At 38.3% G+C, this 24591-nt stretch overlaps 1 protein-coding gene across 7 annotated transcripts in view; it reads left to right on the top strand.

Annotated features, from left to right (window-relative positions):
• The window catches only part of BCL2L13 (BCL2 like 13), a 47796-nt gene that overhangs the window by 582 nt on the left and 22623 nt on the right, over nt 1-24591 (top strand). For 5 of the 7 annotated variants that reach the window (XR_012675135.1, XM_075159583.1, XM_075159592.1 and 2 more), the window contains exons 2-5: nt 5243-5432; nt 14976-15086; nt 16090-16246; nt 19599-19668. Coding sequence is in view for 5 of the 7 variants with exons in the window: in XM_075159583.1 (XP_075015684.1) it covers nt 5243-5432; nt 14976-15086; nt 16090-16246; nt 19599-19668 (528 nt within the window). In the remaining 2 variants the exon portion in view is untranslated. Of the gene's footprint in view, nt 1-947; nt 968-5242; nt 5433-14975; nt 15087-16089; nt 16247-19578; nt 19669-24591 lie in introns of those variants that run through there. The other 2 variants (XM_075159574.1, XR_012675137.1) reach the window with 2 other exon arrangements.

A 24591-nucleotide genomic window follows, 5' to 3' on the forward strand; every position in this document is an offset into this window, starting at 1 on the left:
GCCGCGCCCTGGGCAGCCCCGAGGGGCGGTGGCGGCGTCCCCAGAGCGTCCCGGGCCGGGCCCCGCGGTGTGGGAGAAGGGGCTGTGCCCCCTCCGGTAGCTCCTGAAGGGCGGCGGCAAGGAGAGCCGGCGGCTCCTCAGCCGCAGGGGCTGGGCTGCGGCCTGCCTGCCCGCACCTGCCGCTGTTGCGCGTAGGCTGTGGCTCCCGCACGGACCCCGCCGGCTGACTCATCCCGGCTCTTTGCTCCTTGTCGTTTCTGCCCAGATATAAATATCTCATTCATCGCCGTACTAACTGAGTAGCTTACGCTGTGCTCTCACAGGCTGCTCGTCTGCTCCGGCTCTGCGTTTGTCTGGCACTGCTGAAACTTAGAGTGAGCCCAGGGCTTCTGCCTTACCTGCCTGTCCTCTTGTTCGCTTTCAAATCCAAATAGCACTTGGCAAATTAAAAAAGTGAATGAGAACTTGTTAATGAAAGCTGGGTTTGTAATGATTTAATATTGTGGTAAGCTGGTTTAAAGCTGGAAAAGATTGAGAACCTTTATAGTAGAGAAGTTTTTCTTCCTAAAAGAAAAATTAAACCGTTTGCCTCGAATGCTCACTTAATTACATTTCCCTCTAAGGTCAGCTAAAACCACTGCCCAGATAAATGACTATTGTATTTTCCAGTATTTCTGTCTTTTAAGTGCCACTAGAGGATCAGTAATGGATGCAATATTGATTAGTTTCCAGTAGAACTGACATGTTTGAACTCAGTAGTTCTCAGTTTATTAAAAACAATCTTCTAGTCATACCATCATATATTGTTGGAAAAGTACTCTGAAGAATTTATCTTCCAACTTGATCGCAGTCGGGTGCTTTGGAAAGTCCTACCTGTTACGTGAAGTGTTTTCAGAGACAAACTGCTGTGAGGTTAAACTAGTCTACACATGCAAGTCTCATCTAAAATCCCCACACAAGCCTTCTGGTAAGGTTGCAGAGCACTTGAATATTTTCCATCTTGTTGATATGGGGTGTGGTTTTGTAGACTTGCAACTCCTTGAAATTCGGTACATTTGGATAAAGAGCACTGATTAAATGTAAGGCTGTAGATTAGACTGAACTAAGAGTGGTTACCTGTTGCAGAGATTGATAACAGGAGGATGACCCAAACCTGTGAATGTATCAGTGGCACACTGCCCTAAAAATGATTTGAACTCCGGAGCTGCCGTTTCGTTGCCTCGCTAAATCTCCCTGTCCGTGCTTGGGTGAACGCTTGCTGACTGAGACCATGCATGCTTTGAAATAATTCTCCAGCAGCAGGAAGCATTCTGATAGAGCAGTGGTCTAGGATGATTAACTTTGCAGCTGGTAAGTGAGACTTGGTAACCTGGGCTGTACCTGGGAACTGCATCCAGCCCTAGATTGACTCCGTTTTTGATTGGGACTTGACTACGGTCACGGTGGCGGTGTTACATGTAAAAAGAAGTCAGTCTGTGACTGTGCTATTGTTCCTGGACCTGTGTTTTTAGCGCATTAGAAATCAGTAGCGATATTGATCACCTGCTATTTTGTTTATAAACATGCAGCAAAATACTTTATAAGGCTACAGCTCTAAATGCGAAAGGCAAGTCTCTGACCCGCAACAGTCGAATAGATGTGCAGTAGATCTTGGTGGCAGCTGGTGAACTGTTCTTACGAGCAGTATTGTAATGCTGTTGCATTTTGTCTTTTGAATGGTGCACGGTAAACGTAGCTTGATGCATGCTAGGATTTTGCGGGTAAGGACTAAAACATAGCAGAGCCTCATTGCTAGGGGATTATATTCACTGTACTCATTGGTAGATTTGCGTTGCCCGTTATCTAACATATAACTCTTCTATGGATTAGGATGTGACAGATTGCAGGAGGAAATGTCAGTCTGACTGGAACTGCTGTTCTCAGGTCGGTTGAGCAGCTCAGCCCACATGAGGCAAGTGACAGCAGGGTCAGAGGAGTAACAAGCTAAGTAAGCTTCAACAGGTGTAGCCTTTTATTCTCCCAAGGGTGATTAAGGAGGGTGAATTTTTTTGTAGGGAGTAATTGGTAATAATTTTTATCTCTTTAGCTTTTTAAAAGGCAATATTCTTGCAGTGAATCTGTTACACCAGAAGTAACCCTCTTGCTCTTGCTTTGAGGCTTACATAGTCTGTATAATGCCTTATTTCCTCTGCTCCGTTACATCTCCCATACAAGCCTTTGTCTTATTTTCTTAAAAGGTTTCTGGACTCTTTTCCATTTTGGTCCCATAGTAGAAAGCTCTCCTTCCTCTGATCTGGTCTCTCAAGCTGCGTGTCCTTTTTTAATCCCACTCATTCCTGAAAAATGGCCTTTTCTGAGATATTTGCAGTATCTGAGTCAATATTTCTCTATTTCTTTCTGTAAACAAAAACAGTCATTCACAATTCAAAATGAGTAATTCAGTTGCTGTGCTGTGGGTTTCTCTCAAAGGAGGACCAGTGATTCTGAAGTCGTTTCCAGTCTGACATTCTTTTATGTGAAGCTGAAGATATTTCTTCCATTCAAGTTCTTAAGTCTTCCTTCTCATTTTGGTATAAAACTACCTCTCAGAATATATCGACCAAAGTGATTACTTTTTTTCATCCAAAGCTTTTTTCCTTCGTTCTTTTCCCAGGGAAACATTAACCACTATTTAAATAAGCTGTGCTCTGATTCTCTCTCTCTCTCTCTCGCTCTCTTTTTTTCCCTCCTCCCTCCAGAGGTGCTGAGCTAAGCATACTGAAATTTTCGTGAATTAGGCCTCACTGTCGCACATGGATCACTGTGCTGGTATGGAGTCTGATGCTTGTTTTGATCGACTTTTTTCTTTCGTTTTCTGTGTTGATTTGGAATTATACTTTGAAGAAGAATCTTTGTTACATATTCAGACTTGTTCTTTGATCCACGGTGTATTGTCTGGATGTCTCTGGACCATCCATCAGACTGATTCTTTCAGGACAGATCAGTTCAGGTTGTCTGGAAGGGCTCCCATTCACTGTGTGAGCGTTGCGAGAAGCGTGTTGATTTCAGGACTGTGGATCTCTACTGAACAAACCAGAACTAAAACGTGCTGGGGAGCTTTTGCTTTTTGGTGAATGGCATCTTTCACACCTGGTGATGTGAGCATGTGATATGGTGATGGCATCTGGGGAACTGGTCTGAAAAGCCTTATTAAAGGATCCTAAAGTCTTCTGAGCAGTTATTTTTTCCAAATCTCCCTGCTTTATGAAAGTCTCAGTTTTATGGGAGTGGCTGAAGGGTAACTGTGTATTGTGCAAAAGCTGTGCTTATCCTCTGCTATAATTTCTTACATTTCTGAAGTATGATAACGTTGCCTGTAGAGCACTCTGGGATGGAAGAGGCAACATAGGTGTAAGATTACTGCTCCAAGGGAAGAGAGATGAGTGTTGACTCCAAGTTTTGACATTGGTTTCTTCCTATATGAATCACTACTTTGGTTCAAGCCATAGCAAAGACTCAACCGTATCTTTCTAGTAAAGGATTTCAGGCATTTTGAAATACATAGCAAAAGGCAGAGCTTCCAGAATATAGTCTTCATGAAAGAGTCCTCTCCTCTTTTCACTACTGAATGAGTTTCAGAAACTAGAGTTGCTAAAGATTAACTAAAGAACGCTTAGCCAATTTTACACCAACTCTTTTCCTTTCGCAGCTTTTAGTTTGACGGATAATTTTTTCTTTGCCAAGCTGCCTACTCACACAGTAACCATGCCACAGCACAGTTATGGTTCTGTTTATCCTCAGTAACCAGTTGTACTGCTATTAATCTGAATTCCTTTCCAGGGAGGAGGAGGGTTAGAAGTTAGCCCAGACATCTTGCATAGCTAGACAAATCGATGCTTTTCTTTTGCTTACTCTGTTTATTATTATTATTCTTAATCTTGAGCCTTCATTTGCAGATTGTGCTTTGATTTGGGAACCTGGTTCTCTCTCTTGGTCTCAAGGCATTTCCACTGTAAGCAGGAACCCTCTTGAGATGTTCCAACTCCTGTTCTGTGTATATAGCATTTTTCTCATTCAAACTCCTTTAAGCTTTAAACTTGGTTTAAATATTTATTCTAAATGTAACTGCACTCGCACACTACTAAATTGTCTATCCCTTTCAGTACCTGTTAAGTAGCTGTTGTGTAGCATGAACTTTTCTACATGCCTAGTGGACTACTACTTGTTTGGGGATGACTCTTTGAAGTGATGGAGAACTTAATTTTGAGAGTTTATCTTAAAGCCCTAAATATTGTTATTTTGATTCATCGAGTAGATTGTGCGTTGGAAGTAGTTATCCAGACTGTTCCTAATATAAAGAGCTAAAAGACGTTGATTAATCGGAAACTTCCTTTCAATCTGTTGTATGGCTTTTTCCCCACTTCCATGTTGCCTTCTGAAATATGTTTTTTTTTCCCCTTGTCCTTTATGGCTGTTTTTAATTTCTCTCTACCTTAGTTTTTCATTATTGCAAAAACTTCTTATTTGGATGTTTGAAAAAAGCGAGAAAACAATGAAAGTAAAACAGGGAAGTTCTTTGGCCAAATGTTGCTGTTAGGTGTGGATTTCTGTTTTATAAGTATCAATGTCTGGGTGAGAAATCCAGGACACACAACCATCTGTTCTTCCAATCCCTACAATGAATGTGGAATTTCCTCTGTTGACCATATGTTTTCCATTGCTGTTGGAACAGGAAAATGAATCTGAGGCAATTGTGGTCACTTTTTCTGCATTAAAATTTTTAAGCATCGTAATAGAGAATCTGAAAAGCAGAGAATTGGGAAAATACTCATTGGAGGCTTAGGGGAAGAGAGACTCCTTAGAACCTGTCTTTTTACCTCAAATTGTAGTTAACTAAGTCTTCAGAATCCCTCAAAACCTCTTCGCTTGAATACATGTGTATTTTTGTGTGTGGTTGAATTGGGAGGCATTAGGAGGCAGACACATGGTGAGGAACTGTTCAATCTACTTTCACGTGAGGGTGTGTACGCCAAGCAGGAGCAAGAAATGCCACTGGTGGCAGCAGGCAGGCAGGGCACTGGACTTGGGGGGCAGTTGGTTTTACTCTGTATGGTTCTTATTAAAATAAGAATGCATAGGATATCAGGGCAAAAACCTGGATATTACTTCACGATTGTTACATAATTCCTTGTTATGTATGAGTTCATGACCTATTGCAGCCTTATAAAAAAAACAAACAAAACACACTATTCTTTCCTTACAGTCTTCCTCAGTTACCCAGAGAAAACCCTACGTGCCCCGTAAGAGCACTGCCACGTTGCAAGCCAACCCGATGGCGTCCTCTACTGCTGTGCCTGTAGGATTTCACTATGAAACAAAATACGTAGTTCTCAGCTACCTGGGACTTTTATCACAAGAGAAGCCACAGGAGCATCCTCCTCCTTCAACTCAAGGTAATATTTGCATGTTCATCTGCACCTATTTACGTATGCAACTGTATTTGCAATTAGTTCTTTAGCTGTTTGTGCATGGATGCAGAATGTTAGCCTGATGTTTAGTATAATGCATCTCTTATTTTATTCATTTAAAATAATGGGAAGAGGTGCTGATGGAAACAAAGCTGTTTGTATTTAGATTACTGTTTTAATTTGAGCTATGCCAGGGCCAATTGGTGTTTATGAAGCAAATAAGTGGTTTTAGTAGCTATCTTGAGGTTAAGAGGGATGGATATATATTATCTTTGTTGAGCCATCTTGAGAATTTGAGCCCATGCTTGCTTTTTTTGGGAGGCAAGTGGAAGTAAGCAGGGATGAGGTGTTTACCGGCATAAACTCTGAGCGATGACTTGAGCAATCTCAAGCGCCAAATAGTTTTGCCCTATTACGTTAATGCTTCTGTTGTTGTCAGTCAGTGGTAGTGCAGAGATGCGAGGTTTAACCTGGCCTATGCTGCATCTATTTATTTATTTATTTTTAAGAAGTCAAGGACTGCATGGAGTCAGATAGAGTCAGATATTTCTTCCAGAACAGGTTTATGCATATAGGAGGTTAAGTAAATAAAGAGGAGGCAGAATAAAAGAAATTTGATAGATTGTGTTTCACATAAACCTAGGTAGTAAAACTTTTTTTGTGATGGCAAGCACTTAAACGATGTTGTTTGTCAGGATTGTTTTGGTGGCTTCTCACTTCTTAATGACGTTTCAGTCTCTACTAGTTCCTGTGGTTGAGAACTTACTCTGATGAAAGGCATATTAAAAAAAAAAAACGAAGACAGTCTTCAGAATCTTTTTTTTTTGAACAAGCATTTAAGAATGTATACTCTGTCATTTACTGAACTTGCCTGTCATGAAGTGAGAAGCTCCTGAAAAGAAAAGATAGCATCAAAGTTATGACAGAAATTATTTTATCAGTTTGGCACTAAAGCATATAGCATATGCTGGTTATATTATATATCGTTTATAAAATTAATCTTAGTATATTTAAGGTATGTCTGTTACTTCCACTTTGACTGCATCTGTGGTCCATGCAAGGAGAGGCACCTTAGTGCCAAGATGCTGTTTCATAAAACCCTTTGTTGGAAAATGTGCTTATTTTAGCAATAACGTCTCATTCTGAATATCCCATCTGGGATAACTGGGCTATAATTGGAAATGTATCGAGTATATATAAAGCTACAATGTGGAAGAGTCTCCTCTGTTCTGTAAATGCAAGATTCAGAAAGGAAACTATTAGTCTTGAAGCTTTTTTTTAAGAATTTGGCTGTAGTTACCTTTGAAATATTTGCAAATTGAGGGGAAACCTTTCAACTGATTCTTATTACTGAAAATTCTAAGAAATATTTGAATTAAAGAGCAGTATTAAAACTTTATAAAGAGGAAGCTACAAATGCTTAAATAAAAATTTTGTAGTCAATTAAGAGGACTTCTAAGCTTCTGAGTAAAGATAACTGTTGAGTCTACTTTTCAGATATTATTTAGATATGTTAGCTTGTGTGACAGCAGGCTGTAGTTGGATTTGCTATTAAAATACTTTAAAGCATTGATACTTTCCAAATCTGTCCTTTCATCTTTGTTCTCTAAACCTTCCCTTCTAAACAGGAAATTATCCTACGTTTCCCCACCCTCGCTCCCAAAACCAGACAGTGACCACAGATTTCTCCTCTCCTGGTCATCCTTCACTGTAATTAGATCTCTCTCTCAGTGTTTTTACTGCTTTCTGATCAAAGTCTCTGGATAAAATGATTTTCCCTTACTTTTAATCTGCCATGCTGTTTCTCACTCTGTTTTGTAATGCCTTGGATGGGCTTCAGGCTGTAATTGAACTAAGTGCAAACACTTCATCCTTCTGTTCCAGGATTTGTTTCATTCTTTCCTAACTCACTTCTCCTGTGGCTTTTCTGCTTTCCAGGCTTCCAACAGCTTTCATTTGTCTGACAGTTACTTTTTAAAAACCCTTTCTCCTACTTTTTCTCTCGTTGCTTGTAACTGAACAGTTGTTTCAGCTGCACTGCCAGGGTATGTGTGGTAACAGCCATGTGTTTATCTTGAAGCACTGTATGCATCTTCTTTGAATATTAAGTAGTTTATATATACAGTCTGTATCTCCTTGTTGTCTGGCACGTGGCTGATGCCTGCTTGCGGAGAGCTGTACCAGAGCACTCTGCTCGATATGCTCTGTATTCCCCCCTCGGGAGACAGCGAGAGAGGCAGCAGCCCGTAATGGATATTACCTGCACTGCCTAATGCACTGCTGGAAGGGAGCTGGGTATTACAGTAAGAAGCGTGATCTGAGAAACCTGGTTAGAACAAAAGAGATGTGAAAGCAGTAAATGAAAATGAATAGTTGTTGTGTAGAATCCCATCATGAGGAGGAAACTTCTGGGTTTTGGTAAGGAAGACATATGAGGGGTAATAACAGCATGACATTACATCGTGCTTCGCTGTGTTTTTCAAGCACTGTCATCAACCGTTAGTACGATATCTTGACTGATCCCAAGTTCCTTTCATTGATGATTTTTGTGGTACTTTAAAACGCTGGTCAGTAGTCTTTCTATTCTCTATGGCTGAATGCTGTTGATTTATGAATTGAGAGGATTCTGATACAAAGTACCTGTCACTTAATCTTATTTTGCTTTAATTTGGTCATTGTGCTGACAGACCTTTCATGGGAAACAATTGAAGCAGTGATGTTTGGCAATTGCCTGTTTCTATTTTAGTTGCGGAACGCTTCTCTATTTTATGTTTCATTCATATGAGGTATTGACTCTGGTATATGGTACTTTCCCTTCATATCTTTTTCTTAGATCCAAATAAGTCCTTACTCTTTGTCTGATTGTTGTATCATATTACAATATAAGAGGAGTATCCAGAAAGGCTGGCTTTGTCCTCACTGTGTTAACCTGTTCTGTCTCCTTCAGTATTGGAGCGCGAAGGACTCCTCTAGAGGGCAGTTCAGAGCAGGATCCTAATTACAGCCACCTTGTATCACTCGCTGGAGGACCTTCTCTCTTTCCACTGTGTGTATATAGAACATGGGGAAATAAGGCACATTAGGTGTAGTTAGTATTTCTGTACCTCTCTTGAGTTTCCTCCTACAGCAGTCTTCCAGATTTCAGTGAAGTTTCAACACTCCAGTTAAATTAGAAAATGCATCTGATAGCTCAAAAAAACAACCAAAAAAGCGATCTTTCCCAACAGGAGTGGTACTATTTTATCTCTGCTAGAACTGGTATGAGAAACTGAATGCTTTTGTCCATTCCCCTCCCTTTCCTCCTACAGTCATCTCCCCCAAACATGTTTTCCTGCATTTTGTACTAGAGAGTTCTTTTTCTGATGTATGTCTTTTTGTTCCAAAAACTCAGATAAGAGTAAATCTTTAAGATAGTTGTTAGATTTCATGTTAAAACTTCTCATTTTTTGCAGACATAATATGCTTTACTAGAGTGATGGCTGGAGGGATTTTATTTAGTAAAGAGAAAACTCAGATAAATTACATAGAAAATTATCTCACTGTATTTCCTTTTTGGATCTCTTGGTTGGTCTTGATTTTGTTGCAAGAAAGATGGCTTCAATTGCAAGAGCTAAAAACACTTCAAGCAAAGAAGACTGATCTTTAAGTTAACATCTGATTACTCCTTCGACAGTTTTATTTAGATAGCTGCTCTTCGGTGCAGGGACTGAAAAGAGAACCATCTGCAGTATTCCAGGCTCTTGAAGCAAAGACAGTTTTATTGGACAAACCAATCTTTTGATACTACAGCCCTATAGCATTCTGTAGTGGATTTCAGTGTAATATTCTGTAGTGGATTTCAGTGTCTCCAGAGGAAAATCTGGCAAATTTAACTGGGCAATAGTTTCAGAGATTACTTCTACTGCAGTTTTGGCAGAATAGTGATTCTGCATAGCACCCACTTCAGTTTATTTAAAGCAAAATCTGTTAGCGGTAAATGTGTTACTTTTTTGGTAGGTTTTCAGGTAGATGAATAATACAAATTGCTTGGATAAATCTGATAAAACACCCACGATAAGATATCATCTATGTAAGTTCATGTGGTTTGAGGCCACAGATGAGTACGATTATTTAAAATGTGTGTGGAAGCTCTCAGTTATCTGTTTGTTAGATTGTGGAGAGATGCTTTAATATTTTTTCAGAACTCTTGTAGTATCTATAACTACTGGTTCATACACAGGAAATTTCCCCCTGAAGTTCACCCTCATTACAGAAGCTTCCAGTCTGCTGCAGTTGTTAATGCTACTTACTTTTTAAGTGAGTCAAAGTACTTTTTTTTTTGTGATTCAATATATTTGTATTACAAATGCTTCCTTATGTTTCATTAGGGAGTAATTTTTAATGTATTTCTGGTTTTTAATCTACTTCCCCATGGTTTGACCCTATCCCATGAGCCTGTGGCTATAACGAAGATTCTGAAGGAAAGTAGTTTTCCTGTGTTTTCCTTGACACAATGAGAAATCTTAATCCCTTGGCTCACGTAGCATCTGAAAAAGTTATAATCAATGCCACTACTGCATGGTGGCATAGAATACTCAGGAGGTGAACAAGGTTTTGACAGTTTTACAGTTTCCCTGAGGTGCATGCTATCCACTTTAATTAATTTAATCCAATTATTGTGCACAATGTTCTTTTGACCATTTATTATCTGTTTTGGAATTGCTGTATGAAGTGCTGTATATCTCCAACGATCAAGCCATTTTAGTGATTTCCCACACACATTTCTTACAGCTGAGCAGTGTTGAGAAATGGGTTTTCGTTTATTTGTTTACGTGCTTCGGTTAGAAGTGAACTCTTACATCTCAGGAAACACATTTATAAATGGGCAGAGATGGTCAGGTTTTGTGTGTTGTGCGTTAATGTCCTTAGTGGCCATTCCAAATCTAACAATGGTACCTCTTTTATATGGTTTTGACTGTCATGGGTGGGTTACCTGCTGTTGCAAGATTTTCTGTCATCAGGTGGCTGTTGGAGTGGCTGTTGCAGAATATCTTGGTTTTCTTTGTACTCCATCCCTATATCTTCACTTACCCTTCATAGTACCTATTGTTGGTCTGTAGATAATGAAGGAGTTTCTGAGGTGTTTTTAGCTTAGATGCGCAACTTGTTCCTTAGAAACTTTCCTCTTAGGGCAAAACATACCTACTTTGGCTAAAAAGTCACAGTCTGAAAAGCTACATTTTATGTCAGACCAATCCAGTTCATGGTAACGGGGAGCTATTTCCTGAACCGAGGCAAGGAAAGGGAGCTTTTGGGGTGTGACTTGGAGAAGAAAGATGTGAACCCTCCAGGAATGTGAATTCCCACTTAATTAAGCCTCCTCTCTGCCCACAAAATAATGGATTGCTGGTTGGCAATGTCTTGTCTCTTTTTAGTTCTTAATATTTTGGACTTTTTTAGTTTCTTTTAAGATGAGCCTTCTTACGGTTTATAAAGAGCTGCTTTTAAAATCAAGGGCTCCATCTGTGTATGGCTGGCTGTGTTCTGCAGTTTGCTGGGGTAATGGATATACTTTTCATTAAAGGAAACAGATGAACACATTTGTAAAGAGATTTCTTATATTTTTGTCACTTCTCAGTGCTTGCATAAATTTTAGACTCTTACTTTTTCTCATTGTTTTAAAAAATCTGAGATGTTAAAGAGGTACTAGAGTGATGCTGAAAGTAAATTTTTAAGTCAATGTTAACTATACAGAAGGTAATATAGAAACCTAGGAGAACTTGAAAACAGAGATATTGGTAAATTAAAATTACAAGCATGAAAACAAAAATTTGGGAGCAGTCTGTGACATCAAAGGCTTTCTTTTTCATTGACCCTGCATGAATTAAGAAGATGTAACACCTTTTCAGTCTCTCCTTATAGTTGCTGTTGTCTCTTGTTAGCTGTAGTTGGACACAAACACTAGAATCAGATGTGCAGGCTCTCTAGCTCTGATGAATGATTTCCCATCCCTCTTCCTCCTGGGATGAAACCTGGGGAACGGGTTAGTCTTGTATTGTTGCTAAACTTCTGGAATGGCCTTATCGGTAGAGTTTTACTGAAGTATTACATTTATTTAGTAGTTATAACACTGTCTGATTGTCAGTGATGCAGTGCCTGATGAACTTTTAGAATACATTTTCCCCTACTTTGCAGGTTACCTCCAAATACCTGAAAAACAACATCTTAACAAGAACACACTTGTGCAAAAGGGAACATTTATTCTATAAATAGAAAGTAGAATGCACTAACTTCTTTGTGTAAGACTGTGTAACAGAGGTTTGTTGTGTCTTTGGGTTGGGAAGGGGCTTTTCAGAGTCAATTTACCAAAAGCCCGTAATAGGCAAACCCATTTTTTCAGCATAGGAAAGCATTCAATGTTTATGGATCTTACAGGTACCATTTCTGGTGTGACCATTTGCATTATTAAACAACTAAAATATGTTCTCATCTACTAGAAGCTATTTTTACTCTTTTATTCTACCTATTTGCAAACTGCATTGGAAGTTGTCTAAAGGAGGAAAAGATACTGCTCGCTGAGGACCTTTGCTATTGGAATACACTGTTCTCCAGCATTGGGTGCAATTTTTGTTAGTAGGGGTCAACATACAGGAGATGCAGAAAGCTGAAGTCCATTGATAATTAAGGGAATAAACAGTGCAAAGTCACTGGTCCGGGAGGGGTAGGTTTTTGATGTTTTGGCACGACTGAATAGTCAGGTGCTATTGGAATCAGCAGCTGCTGCAAAGTTGTGGGTGTTACGAGATGGAAACCATTGACTGCAGCACTGATTATCTAAACAGCTCTTTTGTGCGCTGGCAGCAATGGAATTTCTCTTCCTTCCATTTTCCGGGTGACTTATTATCAAGTATGACAGCTTGTCATGTGTGATCATCATCACATTAGTCCCGTGAGAACGGGTGCTCTTCTGAATACCCTCATCCCTTCCATATACAGGGTGAAGCACAGGTTAAAATAAGAGTTTGTACTTGCATATACTTGCTGGGCTTGACTGTGAAGCAGTGGTCCAGTCATTCAAGGAGGCCACCTTAAAGGGACTGACAAGGCGTTAGCGAGTGTCTGTTCATTAACCAAAAGGAAGAACAGTTTGCTCTTTTCTGGAATTCATTGTTCAGAGTGGCAGAGAGAGACTGTTTGAGAAGGGATTTAAGAAGCTAAATAAAGTTACTCTGAACATGGTGATGACGATCTAACTGTGTAGTTAAGTAAAATGGAATTAAACTGACTATCTGTTGTTCCTTTAAACTGTTCATATAAATAAATGTAAACATTTTACACTGACTTGTATATTGATTTAGAAAGATTATGTCTCACAGGTATCTATTGAGCGCTGAGTTTTTAAGCATTCAGTGGGTTGATTCTGTGGATTTTTAACATTTTTCAAATGTAGGAGACCTTGCAACCTGATTGTCTAGTGGTTTTTTAAATACAGAAAATGCACAGTGTACTACACATCTATGTGTGTTAACTAGTATTGTTGCTTTTATGGTTTTCACACACTCTGATACGAAAACTAGTGATACTGTTTGTCCATTATGGAGGAAAGGGGAAGACGATAGAACACTTTAAGTGAGTTTAAGCAGATTTAAATGGAGATGAACTGAAGAAAATAGACAGTTGTTCATAAGACCACCAAATTACGATTTAGTGTGTTCAAAACAGGAATGAACAGACATGCCAGAAAGCTACACTGGGTGTTGCAGGACTTACCTGAAGATTTGGATGTGAACTATCAGGGATGAGGAAGAAATGAAGTCAGATGATACCAGCATTACAGATACAAATCCTTTCCCTTTTTATTTTCTTCAACTGAGTAAAGAATATCTGTAGAGCGGAACGATGTCTAGATGCCCAGGTAGAGCTGTAGGCAGTTGGTGTAGGCGCAGAGAGGTGAGGTAGGTTGGAGAGTCGTCAGTATTTGGGTGCATGAGTAAGAAACAGTGGACATGGGCAATGTTATCAGAAGGTCGGCCAGGAGATGGTGTTTAAATCATTGGCACAAGAGAGCATGAAGTCTCAAAAAAGAATTCTAAGGAATATTCAGAAGTAAGAGAGCTAAGAAAATATGTTTTGTGTAACCTAGTCACTGATACTGTTGAAAGTAGCAGAGTGCAAGGCTAATGAGGACTGATAATTGACCCAAAACTTAGGGAAGGAAGCGGCTGGAAGGGGGATTACTTAGCAAAGGGAAGTTTTGTGGTCACTTTTTTTATTTATTTCAGGATTCATTTGATACAAAATTCACTTTTATATTTGTGTGGATATAACAGAGATCCATTTTATCTCCAAGTAGGACATTTTAAGGAATTGAAAGAAAGGAAGAAGAAAATTTCAGAGGTAGGCTGTTGATTCAGTGATGTTTGGTGAAAATAAGACAGCAGTTAATGGAACAGTAAGAATGGGATTTGAAGACATGCTTGAAAGCTGAAGGAAGACATAAAGATGAGCAAACCCAAAGAAAAAGCAGCTGAATAGCAAAGAGTTTTGAGCTGGAACTCTGTCCCAGACATCTAATCTTTCCATTAGTACCCATCCCATGAAGCAGTTACTTGAGTAGTTAGCTTGCCATACGGCCTTGTATTGGGAAGGTTGACGTTCAGCAGGCAGTTCTTTAGAGATTCAAATGTTTTAAATACCTTGGCTTGTTTGGAAACAGTTTTGTGTCTCATTTGCTACAGCGTAATAATTAAGATGATTGAGTATCTATGTAATCCTGAATGATATGGCTGAAACAACTTCTTGTTACCAAATATCTAGAGTCAGCACATGGAATATGTATTCATGATCCCAAACCACGGCATGTGTGCTTCTGGGGATATGCAGCCATTTCAAATTCCTAAATGACTTGAATAGGTGATGAGAATTGACAATTGACTGACAATTGTGGGGTCTTTTGCCTCTATTATTACTTGTGAACCCGGTCTTAAATTATTTCATTGTGGCCTGTAGAGTCCTCATGAACAATGAAATGATGCATAGTTAATAGATTTCGGGACTCTTCATTGATGTCATTACATAGTTGCTCTGAGTATTTTTGTAGATTTTGCAGGCATCAATATCAATTTTATATTTTGCTACTAAAAATCAAGCTTATGCCTATGTCTGCTTTGCTTTGGTATAGCTTGATAATGAGTGTATTATGACTGGTTGTTTATGTGCCTTGGTTTGATTTTGGTCTTAAATTTAAGATAAGTTTGTTTTTAAAGCTGTTACATATTCTGTTTGTGGCTTTACAGTTCTAATTTTTTTTTATATATTCATATTTAAAGCACCTATTCTGTCTTGAATAGGCCCAGAAGTTTATGTGTTTCTGGGTTCATATAATAAAACTTTTTTAATAAGTGCCCTTAAGGGATCATACTTTTTATGTTGCTGTCTGAAATAGAACTTTCACCTTGAATTTCTTTATAATGAATATTTCAATATCATGTTCCATTATCTACCTTATTTGAAATATGACATTTGAATAATTTCTCTGGTTTCCTTTAGGGACTCAACAACAGCTCATGGCACAACATGCTTCAGAGAAAGAGGCTTTGGAGAAGATTAAAATAGAAATCGAGGAGGAGCTAAAACGTCTTGATGAAGAAATCTTGGAAGGTGCTCTTCAGATTTTTCCATTCCAATCGATAATCTCTATGCCCTATAATGGTGGTTAATTTGTAACAGGTACTCTAGTTAAAGAGATTTTTGGACGCATTGAATCTCTTTACCCTCCTCCCCCCACAAGATTTCTACACATTATCACATGAAGTAAAACAGTTAAACGTTACTGTTTGGAGCGGTGGAGTCTAGCCAAAGCAAACAATTGAATGACATTTAATAGGCTACTATAAATAATGAAATGTAAGCAGCCCTTAAGCTGCTCCAGTTGATGACAGAAGTTAAATCATTCCTCAGCAGCTAACATTCAGGGGAGTGTGGACTTAAACCAACTGATTTCTTGCTTCCACCAGCTTTATTTTTTGTGACATGCTTTGACCTATAGATGTGGCTTTTATAGGACTCCCAGCAAGGGATGATTTGGAAGCAATCTTTGCTTTGCATGTGTGTTGCAAATTGGAAATCTGAAGTAGAAAGGCTCTAGATCTGTTTATGTTCATCCATACAGACCTTTCTTAGATGTTTTAAACTGAGAAGGAAAAGGTTATATGAACAAAATACTATAAATTTAAAAATACTATCATTTAAAATTTAAATTTAAAAAAATACTATCATTTAAAAAAGGATACTCTAGTAGTGCTGCAGGTACGTAAATGTGTGGGCAAATTTTACCATGGAAAAGAGGCTCTCTTGCTGCTCCATCAGGGTTGGCACCAGCTTAAAATTGAGAATAGTTGCACATTCAGCTATCTCACTGGTTAGGATGCGGTTGTGAAATAAGAGCTGGAGGGGAAATGTAGCTCGAAGTCATCTATGGCTTGTAAGTACCACTTCCAGAGTATATTTGGACCATACTTGTTCATAGCATGCTTTGACTATAGAGTTGTGATTTCTTTGTCCCTTATGTAAACTGTGTTAACTGGTGAGATAAGAAATCTGAGACTGTTGATGTTCTTACATGAATCTATTTTATTTTACTTCGTATACTTTTTTCTCTCAGCATTTACCACTACAGGATTTGACTGCCACACTTCCCCAGTGTTCAGTCCTGCCAATCCAGAGAGCTCCATAGAAGACTGCCTGGCTCATTTAGGGGAGAAAGTGTCCCAGGAATTGAAAGAACATCTGCACAAAGCACTGCAGAGCTTGCTTAGCAAGTGAGTTCCCATTTGCTTTTTCAAAGGGAAGGTGTTTCCTTTTGCATTGTGACTGCTGCTAAAATGCTAAAGATGGGAATACATTTTGTATTGCATTTCTTTCTTTTTCAATGTTCCTTTATCTAGCTGTTTTTTTATTTTGTGTTGTAATGTGCAAATACTTCTTTGTGGTATTTGCTCTTTGCAGTAATGTAAGTTCTAGAATTTTTCTAAGCTTTTATCATTGAACTTCTGAGACTAATTCAAGTAGTTTGAGTTGCTGGTGAAACTAGCAGCTGGCAGCCGCCCGTTGCCATTGCCAATTTCATGAATGCTGGGCTGTAGCCAGATTAACTTCTTTTACCTTATAGTTAAGACTAGAACTGAAGGTTTGTTTGTAGTCTGGCTCAAGATGAGTGAGAGAGTTTCTCTGAAAGGACGGTAGTTAGATGCTTTATGATCACCATTCAGGCACACATCTGAAGCGAATGTTGGCCCCTAGGCTAACCTTGGTGCCTTAAGAGCTGTCCTGCCAGTTTAAGCTTATTGTTTAAATAGCATGCTAGTATCTTGATTAATGTCTTTTGCAAATTGGTAAAATTATTGTGGTTGCTTGTTTTTCTATTGTAAATTACCAGCCTGTTTTTAATGGATCCACATGAACTACTTCTGGCTGTTCTGAGTGACCTCCAAAATGTGTTTGTAGGGGGCTGGAGTTGGAAGTTGCTACTTTAGGGACAGTTACGTAAATACAGTTGTGAAGGCAGCATTAGCAAATAGCTGAGTCTATGTTTTGTGGATTGTTTTAAATAATATGGCTCAAAAGAAGCTGAGAATCTCTAGTACTACTCTTTCAGAGTTTGCGTAGCTGTTCATTAACTGTTTGAACAACAAGGTACTGGAAGCCTAGATATCAGCGCCTATTGTAAACTTTCTGATGCATGGGGCTTAAGCCTTCCATACATGCATTGGAGAGGCATCTCATGTCCTCAGGAGGGTAATACCCTTTATGGCAGACTTCCGGAAGATTACGAATATGGAAGTCATTCCATGTGAACATCAGGAAACACCTTTTTACTGTGAGGGTGACTGAGCACTGGCACAAGTTGCCCAGAGGGGTTGTGGAGTTTCCATCCTTGGAGATACTCAAAAGCTGTCTAGGCATAGTCCTGGGAAGCCTGCTGTAGGAGACCCTGTTTGAGCAGGGAGATTGGACAGGATATTCTCCAGCAGTGCCTTCCAACCTCAACCACTCTGTGATTCCTTAACTAGCCCATCTATTCCTTAACTTGCTCCCTAGTCAACAACTAAGGGTTGACTTTTTATGACCAATATAATTTAAAACTGACTGTTCAAAGTCAGATAGCGCTAGCTTTGGGCAACTTGACATAGTGAAAGATATCCCTGCCCATGATCTTTAAAGGTCCCTTCTAACCCAAACTGTCCTATGATTCTATGACTCTGACCTGGTCACAGCAAAGGTGCCATGTAACATCTGACCAGACAGATGAAGATGGTGGTCTCTTTTTCCACGAGTCATCCAAGAGAAAAGTACACTCTGTCAACTCACCATTTAACTTTCAGAAACTAACATATATACTGTCTGCTTCTATATGCAGTTTTTATAAGGTCAAAAAGTAAGTTCAGTATTATGTAAACTACCAATTATTGACTGACAGAAAAGAGTATGTGGGGTACAAGTTTCTCCTTAAGTGGCAAAAGATATGCTAGTGTGTTCCTCCAGAAACGGCAGAAGCTTATCTGCCTTTACAAGCCAGGCATTTGCCCCGCGTGGCCTTAAAAACTTGTACTTAGTACCTTCTGAAGAACTGAGGTTTTGATAAATACCTCACTACACACTAAAAAACCAGACTGGCAACAAGTTGGAAAATTAGCAGTAAGCCTTGCAACCCATGCTTTTTGTGTGTCTAAAATGGTAAATTGAAATAACAGCATTTTAAGTTTAAATGTCTTAAAGGTTGTAGATAGTTGGCTGGTTGACTGACATTGAGGAGTCATAACTGGTGCACTCTAGGTTGATTCTTTTTGGAGAGTTCCTGAGATGAGGTCTTTGTAAATTAAGTGGGTTTAGCTTGTTAGGAGCCTGATGTTCTAGGCTTCTTCTGTTTTCTATGGGAAAATATTTGCATTCTAAGTATTTTTTTTTATTTATATATGTACATACATACATATAAAGCCTGAAATGCCTGTGAAAATGTGTTGACGTGCGTGCCTTTTTATAAGGCAAACTAGAGCTACTATTTAATGTCTTGATAATATCCTTCCTGCAGCTGTTGTTGCTCTTCTCATCCCACTGATTTATTTCGATTTGCGTTTTAAAGGAACTAATGTACCAAGGAAGTTAAAAGAATGCACTTAAAATGACAAACCCAAATTATATTTTCCCCAGTGTGTTTTAACTCTGTTCTTTTACCCATGTTTCCTACAGTAGTGCTATTTGATGCAATGCTTATTTATTTTGCTTGTATTTTCCCGTCCTCCTATATGCATATAAACAAGTATGTTATGGTACAGTAGGCTGTTAGATCATGACAGGTTCTCGGGGTGCAACAAGCAGTCTTCTGTCCAATAACAGTTACTGCTATTTCCCTTAAACTAAAGTCTGAACTTGCCTCATCATGACAAAAGGCTTAGGACAACTGCTTTTGAAGCAGTACATCTTCTGCAGTCACTTGGCAGAAAGTCTTTATTGTTACTGACTCTAAGATACTGTATGATCTTGGAGGAAAGAGTAGGGAAGAGAGGAATTTCATCATCCCAATTCAGAGAAGTAGAGATGCGATGAATCTAAAATAGAGGTATCTACTGAAATACAAAGGGGGTTTTGTGATCAGAAGTGCTGTTTCTTGCAAATAAAGGCTTCAACTGTAACATAATGTGATCAAGCAGCCTGTGTTGGTTCATAGCCTATATTGTTTATAAAAATTTTACTCTGCATTGACCTCTATCACACATGTGAATTTCTTAGTGGAATTTTTTATCTTTAAAGTCTCAGATTATAAAAAATTATACGCAAGAGCTCAGAAATTTTGGTAGCATATCAGAGTGCTTACTTATCTAAAGTCCTTTAAGTTGTAATAAGGACTTAACAATTTGATTATTATTATGAAATTCAAATTATTATGAAATTCACTTAAGCAATTATATGAAATTGTGTAACTGGGAGAAGGTAATGCCTTCCTGACCCTGGTGCTGGTGTTTTCTGTCCTGAAACGCAAGACTTGTTAGCTCTTGAAAATTATTTGCTGTAATACATGTGAAAATATTTTGTTCTTTGGAAACTGAGAATTTTATTTTATTCTTGTTCTTTTGTTTCCTTTTATAACTTTCAGTGTTGGTTTAACTTCTGCAGGCCGGTGACATATCAAGAATATCGAGAGCGCACACAAGAGACAGCTGCTCATGCCAGTGGATGGAACAAGGTACCAAATAAGTGACTTTCACTTTGATATTTCTCGCATCTATTTGATGTCCACAGTGTTTTTTACTAGGTGAAGTTATGCTTCAGAGAGGAACAAGAATAAAAAGAACCCACTTGTTTTTAGTATGAAATAATTTTCACTCTCAGAATGGTAGATGTGGACATAATATGTAGTTTTTAAATAATTAGCCAGAAGTTATCTAATGGAAGTATTAGGTCAATCTTCCTTTATTGTAGTAAAAAGAAAAGTTACAGTTATTGCTTGACATAATTTTTTTACAATAATCACTAAACGTTTTTAAATTCCCAAGAGAGATTTATTGTACTAGCAGTTTGGTAATGAAATCTGAGATAGATGTTTTCATAGTATTTCTCTGCTGTTTCTTTGCTCCCATCTCAGCCTCAAAATATATGTAAAAAAAGTTACTAAATATGGTGAAAATAAAAATTGATAGTATCTTCACAATATTTAAATTGTTCAGAAAACATAAGGATGGTGTGCCTACCTGGTTTCAGGAGTAGTTATCTCAAATGATATGCAGCTTCTTTTTAAAACAAAATGCAAATCTGTAAATTACTATCTTATAGTAGTTTTAATGTAGAATGAGTAGAATTACTGTTCCCAGATTCATCTTTCATTAATCATTCAAATTCATCATCTTAATCATTCTCTGATGTGTTCAGTGGGCATCAGCAAAAGAATGAAAGAATGAAATAACTATTTGCAAATTTAATCACAAATTGAGTGTTAAAATTTAGTCTTAAAATGGAACAATAGATCTTTACACTTTTTACACTTTTTTACACTCTTTACACTTTTTTTTCCCAGAAATACTTTTCCTTAACTAGATTTCCCTGCTTGCTTTAGAAACTGATCATCTAACCAAGGGTGTGGGCACTTTTAAAGCAGTTTGTTAAACATTGCTTGTCAAGTTACTGCCCATGGCTCCAGCAATTATAATCCGGGGTGTGTGTGCTTTCAGTTTATCATCTTGTGATTCATAGCAGTTTAGTTTAAACAACCTTGAAATCTGATTATCAGGAAGGTGGTTTAAGCTAACACATTGTACTTTTCAGTTGGTGAAAACTAAAAACAAGCATAAAACCAGTCATTGTGGCTCAGTTGGCAAGGGAGGAGGTGGATGGAGCTTGTCAGTTGCCTACTGCATCTCCATATGCTATTGGTACACACCTCTTGAAGATACAGCCCTGGGTAGATGGATCAGCCGCATTTGGGGTTTTATGGTTCAGCCTCCATTGCTGCTACATTTGTGCAGCCCCTGTGGCTAGTGGATTTTGGTCCCCATCAGCTTGTGATTGAGAATATCTTCCAGATGTCTTTGTCATCATCTCTGCTTACCCATAACATTTGTTGCTACAAAACTTATAGTCTACAAGCAAACCAGAATGGAAATTTTGTGGAATAGTACAGCATCTGTTTGTATTGTTTTTGTGGTAGCTCGCTGCTTCAGGAATGCCTGGCAGTTCCTTCAATAATACTTGTTTTGAGGAAATGGAATACATTTACATTGGTTTCATTTCCTTTAAAATTCCTTTATCATCTTAATCAGAATCATATTTTATAACAGAAGAGATCGAGATCTTTCCTCCAACCTCAGTCTAGCATAATTTTCACTCTAAAGAAGAAGCTCTTGGAAAAATAATTTTTAAAAGTAGCTATAAATAGGCATAGTGTTAGGTCTAATTAGCAGGTATACAGCAGCAAAATGAGGCTGTGCTGGCCTCAAGTTTGTGAAAATCTGAAGGATGTATATTTAAATTGACTCGATCGGGAAAACTGAAGCTTACTCCCTTTTATGACTAAATGATAAGAAAACATACAACTAGCTGAGCTAGCTGAACAGATTAATAAATCATTCCCTGTTACATGCTCACGGACCTTACATATCCTATAGTTTCTTGGGTGGAGCAGAAATTGAAGATGCACAGTAGCTGTGGCAGATGTCAAAGGGTTAAAAATGTGGGAGTGCCTTCCTACAGACAGAATTCTGTGTGATCAAGGCATGTGGTTTGATCTAAACTAGAAGAAATAAAACAACTGAAGCTAGTAGATGAAATGTGTTTTCAGTTACATGTAAGCTGTATCTGTGGTGCTCAGTAGTGGCATCTTGCAAGCAAGATGTTCTTTTTGCTTTCAGTACCTATGAACTAGTGTATAAAATCTCACTTTAAATTTCTCAGCCATTGCTGTTGTAGGTATGTATTATTATACGTATGTATGTATAAAAGCCCCACCTATTTAACGTATTGAGCGTGATTCACTCAGAGGGCCACACTGATCCCTTCAAGGTGCAGTATCTCTGTGGCACAAAGCAGACTCAAAGTAGTCTTTGCAAATCTTCCTTTATGTTGTGTGTATACAAGTAAGCATATACTTCTGGGAGGTACTGGGCTACCTGGCTGGCTAGCTGTTTGGAGGTTGAATGTGGACGAAGGCTTGATCTGTCTGGTTTACAACTGGGAAGGTGTCATTTTTTAGTCATACCTGTTTTCAAAGAACCTGTTCATTATACAAGCATGAACAGAAAGAAGACACTTCTAAATATAGCTGTTATTTTTTCCATTTAAAAACGTGGATCTTTGCCTGAACTCCTGAAGAGATTTCGTTAACTGTCTAGCGCATGGGATGTAAAGGAATGTTTTCAGTCACTAAAACATGAATATCGATCTGAATGAGGAAATCTTGCAAGGTAAACTAATACATAGGAACATCAGTTCTTCCATTGACATCCCACAGAAGCAAAGTTTACCTACAGACATTAGAAGTGCTGGTTCTCAGTAAAAAAAATTCAGGAAAACAAATTACCTCATGTATTTCTCAGAAATTGTGATGTGAAAATAATAGGCATGATGTTGGATTCTGTAAAGAAAAGGAGGAGTCTTCTTGAAATAAAGCTCTCATTAAAACCAAACTAAACCAAAACCACCTCAAACTTAGGGCAAATTATATTTCTGTAGTAAAATAAATGTAATAAAAAATTTAAATACTCCACTGTTGAGTTTTTATTCTTTTTGCCTAAAATTGAATATTATATACATACTCCAGAATACATAATCCCACTGTTGTGCATCCTATAAAGGGATAACTAATGCTAATATTGAGAGTCAACTGAACTGGTAAGTAGGTTAGCCGTCATCTTAATGTCCCATTTTTACTGATTAATGGAGCCAAAGAATAATACAACAAAAATGTAGGAGATAAACATGTAAAGAATTAGATTAATTTTATGTTGAAATAGTCAAAAGGTACACAGAAGTGGCAATTACTTTGGATATAGCTTCTTCAAAGTCTCTGAATTTTCTTTGTAATAATTTTTTTTTTTTGTGTACATTTAAATTTGTAATATTGTACTATGGGATTGCAATAGTATAATTGACAGAAATCTCACTTACACAATTAATCAGAAATCTTCTGATAGTAAAGTTTTTTTTTTAATGATTCCCTAGAAGTTTTCTCCTGCCAACTATTTTCTGGCATGCTATGCTTGATATTGTGTATGTTTTTCTTCAGTCAGAATATAAATAGCCCCTAGCATTCCTTCCCAGGCGTACTGGTGGAGGGAATTGCAGTTGCTTTGAATTGCTAAGGCTATATTTTTACTTTGGTCTAGTTAAATCTCATCACCATTCACATAGCAACTTTTATGTACAGAAAGCTGTTGTTAACCTTTATGGAAGTACACTGAAGGTAATTTCTTTGATGAATTTAGGGACAGCATCATGCAAACTTGTTCCTGTTCCTACTGGTCTCAAAGGTAGAAGTGTCACTAGTTTCAGCGGGAAATGAAAACCAGGCGATGTTGGTCTGCATGGGACTGGATATTAGGGTTTGAATTTGGTCCCTCACTCCTGAGGCCTGCAGAGGCTTGCTGAATTTGGGAGGAGTGGATGGATTAGATACTTAAGTTGGCAAAGGAAGATGGCAACAGTCATGTTCAGTATGCCAACATTTGAGCTCCCTTCATGTCTTAAGCAGCCTTTTTTTGCCTTTGTTTCTCTTGCCTTCAGCTTAAAGTAAATGTCAAATATTTTGAGATCTCAGTGTTCATGCTGTTGTAGAATTATGTGGGTGTGCCCAAAGCCTCTGAAAGATGCCTAGGCTTGACAGCATGCTTTTTTTTCTTTGATCCAAAAAGATTGAAGTTTCTTCTGACACTTACCTCACCTTGACCTGCTCCTTATGTTTGTGCACTGTAAGCTTGCATCTCTTCTGCCTCTGAGGTGAGATTAATTACAAGAAACTCAAAAAACCCCAAGGCTTTTAAAATTCAAGCACCATCTTGTTCCTAGTTAAGTGACTGCAGTGTTAACTGTTTGTCCCAGGAGAACAGTACTATAACCTGTCTGCCATAGTATTGGGCTCTCTCAGTCATTAATCAGCTGGAACATCTTAAATTTATCAGATTACAGGCATTTTTAAGGCCTCATCTGTATTTAGTGGTCTATCTCAGTGTGACTCCACCATGGATTTAGTACAAATCTCAAACCCAGCCTACTTTTCCTATTTGTCTTTCTCCAGCTTTGCATCCTAAGATATGATTTCTGGGAATAGTAGTGGAGGATACTTACAGAAAAGAAAATCAGGCTGAAGGAGGAGGAGACTGGGAAAGGAAAGAGGCATTTGGAGTTCAGTCTGAGCAGTAGTATTAGCCTGCATCTCCCTTGGGCAGCTGGGAAACAACGTTCTTATTTGCACAGTGGATAGATGTGCAACGCAGTTGTCGCAAACTAGGTGGAGTAAAACTTATAAATATTTTTCTCTTGTATTGTAATAGCACTTTTTCAGATGCTAATGACTTCAATTCATATCAGTTTCCTGAACTTGGCAAAGTACTGCATATAAACTTTGCCCAGAGGGCCACTTGCGTGCTCTAGGAGAATAAATTAGAGTTTAAAAGTTCAA

Source organism: Calonectris borealis, chromosome 1 (assembly GCF_964195595.1).
Source record: "Calonectris borealis chromosome 1, bCalBor7.hap1.2, whole genome shotgun sequence".
NCBI classification, from domain to species: domain Eukaryota; kingdom Metazoa; phylum Chordata; class Aves; order Procellariiformes; family Procellariidae; genus Calonectris; species Calonectris borealis.